At 42.2% G+C, this 3,678-nt stretch overlaps 1 protein-coding gene across 1 annotated transcript; it reads left to right on the top strand.

Moving 5' to 3' along the window:
• Window positions 1-1,160: 1,160 nt before the first annotated feature.
• On the top strand, window positions 1,161-3,201 carry LOC101852181 (QRFP-like peptide receptor). The gene is made up of 2 exons (XM_005099606.1): window positions 1,161-1,497; window positions 2,519-3,201. Exons 1-2 carry the CDS (start codon window positions 1,161-1,163, stop codon window positions 3,199-3,201), a joined length of 1,020 nt encoding a protein of 339 aa, XP_005099663.1.
• The last annotated feature ends 477 nt before the right edge of the window (window positions 3,202-3,678 follow it).

Genomic DNA, 3,678 nt, shown 5'->3' on the forward strand with positions numbered 1-3,678 from the left:
AAATAGAAAGATTTTAATTGTGTTTGCCTCCGTCATTGTGTGGACATTGTTCTTCACAAACAACATATTGTCACAAAAATTATGACAACAACAAATAGCGTATTGCTAATGTAGGACTTATGGAATTTTGCTTTTCGATGAAGTTAATATACTGAAATTGGACATTTCAGAATATTTACCCTCTTATTTGGGGTTTTATTATTATCCAGCGAAAACATATTATCGAAAACGAACAATTAATCAACCCCACCCCCCCCCCCCATAAAACTCTCCACAAAAGAGAAAATACAACTCCAAAAATCTTGAGCGATAAAACTAAAAACATAACAAAGCAAAACAAAACAAAAGAGGCTCTCAAAGAACAAGGCTGCACCCCCCCCCCCCCCCCCCCCAAATTCCCAATCTCTCAACCACCTTGTGATTCAAGTCAATTGAGAAAATATACAGAGCAATCACTCTCCACCATCTACGATCCCTCGCCACCCCCTCCTTCCACACATTTTCTCTCAATTTCTTTGTCTATCTCCCTGCCCCTTCCACCCCAGCCTGCACCCCCCCCCCCCCGGCCTGAAAATAATGATGTGGCCCACAATATTTATATATTATTATCTTACCTGAGAAACCAGAAACCGATCAGTAACAGATCAGTCACAAAGCTTTCCAAGCACACAGCCGTGTTTGTTCTGAGTTTCTTTCAACTGTTACCATAGACTGCGAGGTTTCGTGTCAGTTTGATAGCGTTTGAGCGCATAATCGGCTGTTTTCACTATGTATGCTTCCCGGGGAGCCAAGAATGTTTCTGAGTGTTCTAGGGTCTGATGAGGTAAAGAAGATTGTTTAGCACACCGAGCTTATTTTTCTGTATATGCTGTTCGATAGATAGCCAAGTTTATCTTGTATCTTTTGCTGTCTTCTATTTTTCCGATGTAAGAGCGTAGAGCCTAAATGAGGACCGGATGCAATAGAAATATTATTTATTTTTTTATTATCATAATGACTTATTTTTAAATAAATCACAGACGATTATTACATGTATTTAAAAAGAGAGCTCAGTTTTTTTCATTGTTTAATTCCACATGTTCTACTTTCAGTCTGAGAAGATACACGCATAACACAAATACGAAACAGAATGATGGAAAGAAGCAGATGAGCTCTCCTAAATGTCCATTATGGACGTCCGAGGCAATCTTTCTCTCCCTCCAAGCTCGCTAGAGCAGGCATATTGTGGCCAAAATGTCCAATTGGCTCTACTCAGTTTTTGGCTACGTCACACAGTGCACGTCCTAAGTCACGTCACCGCAGTGCTGGGCATTGGGTTTAATGTCATCAACTTGTGTGTGTTTGCCAGACAAGGCTTCCAGGATACGATCAACATTTCGTTGTCTGGACTTGCGGTATCGGACATGGCCACGTCGGCGGTATTTTTGGCGTATCATCCAGCCTCGCTTGTGCTGGAAACTGTATATGGAAGAAAACCCACCGAACTAATACACTTAGGTACGTGTTTTTGTGCAGTGTTTGCTTTTGGCTTGGCTTTCATTTAAAGCTTATGTGGCGTCGGTAGTCTAGTTTGTTAGGCTGTTGGGCTCGTAACCGAAAGGTCGTAGGTTTGAACTCCGCTAAGTTTTAACCTTGGGGTGACATTTTTCACGAGTTTTCCTAACCACTCCCAGGTAGAAATGAGTACCTGGCTATATCCAGTGAAAGATCTAAGTCTTGTCAGTTTAGTTTGTGTCTGAGCACTAAACAAGCTGCTTGCGCTATTATGCTCTCTGGTAAGTCGAGAATGTTTCTAGGCGCTCTAGGGTCTGCTGGTGGTAATGCCAGCCTGATATACTCGATAGTCAAATCTGGAATACCCGGAGGTGTCATCTCTGGTTCAGATGTTGACGTGTACTGATCCGCCATTGTTTACCTTCGCTAGCATCTCTAGCGCATTAATCATTATTTGGTCGCTTTTAAGCATAAAGGGGTTATCCCGAAAAATGGCGCTTTGAGAAAATCGAAGGTAAAGTTTTTGTCCGTTGTTCAGTTTCTTTAAAAAACTAGGAGAGTTTTCTCTATAACCAGACAAATATACACACCAATGAAACTTCTCCTATAGGTAGGGCAGTACCCACTTTTGGTGTACGTCAACATTTCCATAAACTCCCGAATTCTGGGTTAGCCCGCTTGTCCTTAAAAGTGACCCATTATCCTCGTCTATACTGTAATGATGTTCGTCCAAATTCTGTGTTTTCCACCCGTTACCCTTGTGCCCGGCATCTTGCCGCCTAATATTTCCTTCATGATGGTATGATGATGTTTCATATGACCAAGGTATGGTATGTTTCTGCTATTCATTCTGTTTATTAGGTTTTGTCTTGTGTGGAGAATCTGAAACAACTCAAGGCATTTTTTGTTGTTGTTGCTCTCCTGCTAATTCTGGCCTTTCTGCTTTAGCACCATATCTTAGATTCAATTAGAGAACTCTTCCCATACGAGAAATAACAATTCTGTTTGTTCTTTTTACCCACAGGTTCATGGTTGTCCTATGGACTCACCATCAACAGTTCCTGTCTCGCTCTCTTCATCTGCCTGGAACGATACCTCTGCGTGGCTTTTCCACTGAAGGTCAAAGACATGATAACCCCAAAGGTCACGGTCAAGGCCGTCATAGCGATCTTTTTGGTAACTATAACGACCGTGCTTCCCGCGATGCTAGCCTTAAGGTTCAGCTGGTATTTCGATAAGTACGCTAACCAAACTATTCTAGCACTCATTTTCATGGAACACACCTCGGATTTGGCCAATGTGTCTTACGTTCTGTCGACCTCCATACAAATACCCGCCCTCATTTGCTTGTGCGGAGTTACGGCCCTATTGATTTGGCTATTGTCAGGCCACAAAAAGGAACTGCGAGGTTTTCTGGACGCCCACACCTCACATCATTCTATGCGACGACGCAAGCGAACGGCCAAGATGGTGGTCTTCCTCTCCTCCGTCATCCTGGTGTGCTTCGTCCCGGCTCAGCTGGCGTCTGTGGCGACATTGCTGAATCCAGATTTTGATGCCGGCGGGAGACACGACACGGCGTACAAATTGAGCTGGGCTGTGATCTTCTTGCTGCACATGGCAAACTCCAGCGTCAATCTGTGCTTTTACTACAGCATGAGCTCTAGATTTAGGAGCACTTTGACGCTCATGTTGAAAAGACGATAACTATAGGACAGTCACTGCTTCCCCCCCCTCCCCCCTTCTTATTCCTTGCGGTTAGAACGAGCAGCTATTGATAATATAAATTTCAACTTCTTCTTCTTAGCCTTTTTAGCAGTTGGACGTTAGTTCTCGGAACTTTCTGCAATAAAACCCCTGTCTATAACCATTCTGCCTGCTTGAGATATTTGTTAGGCACCGTGGTGAAATCAGGCGCCTGTCAAAATAATGAATCATGAAATCAAAGATATTGGCATTTTTTGGCCAGGTGAGTATTTTTTTTTCTGATTTTGTTTTTTTTTGGCTCAACACCCATTATGTCCATTTAAAAACACATTTTTGTGTGGATTTTGCTGAAAAACATTGATTAAATAAAAGCAAAAAAAAAAAAAGAGAAGTAAATTTTCAGTTTCTAAGGACTCTAAGGCTATGAAATTTACCAAAATTTGGCGGCCATTCTCTGGCTAACTTTATCTTTGAAAC

The sequence above is a fragment of the Aplysia californica genome, unplaced genomic scaffold (assembly GCF_000002075.1).
Source record: "Aplysia californica isolate F4 #8 unplaced genomic scaffold, AplCal3.0 scaffold00219, whole genome shotgun sequence".
Taxonomy (NCBI): Eukaryota; Metazoa; Mollusca; class Gastropoda; order Aplysiida; family Aplysiidae; genus Aplysia; species Aplysia californica.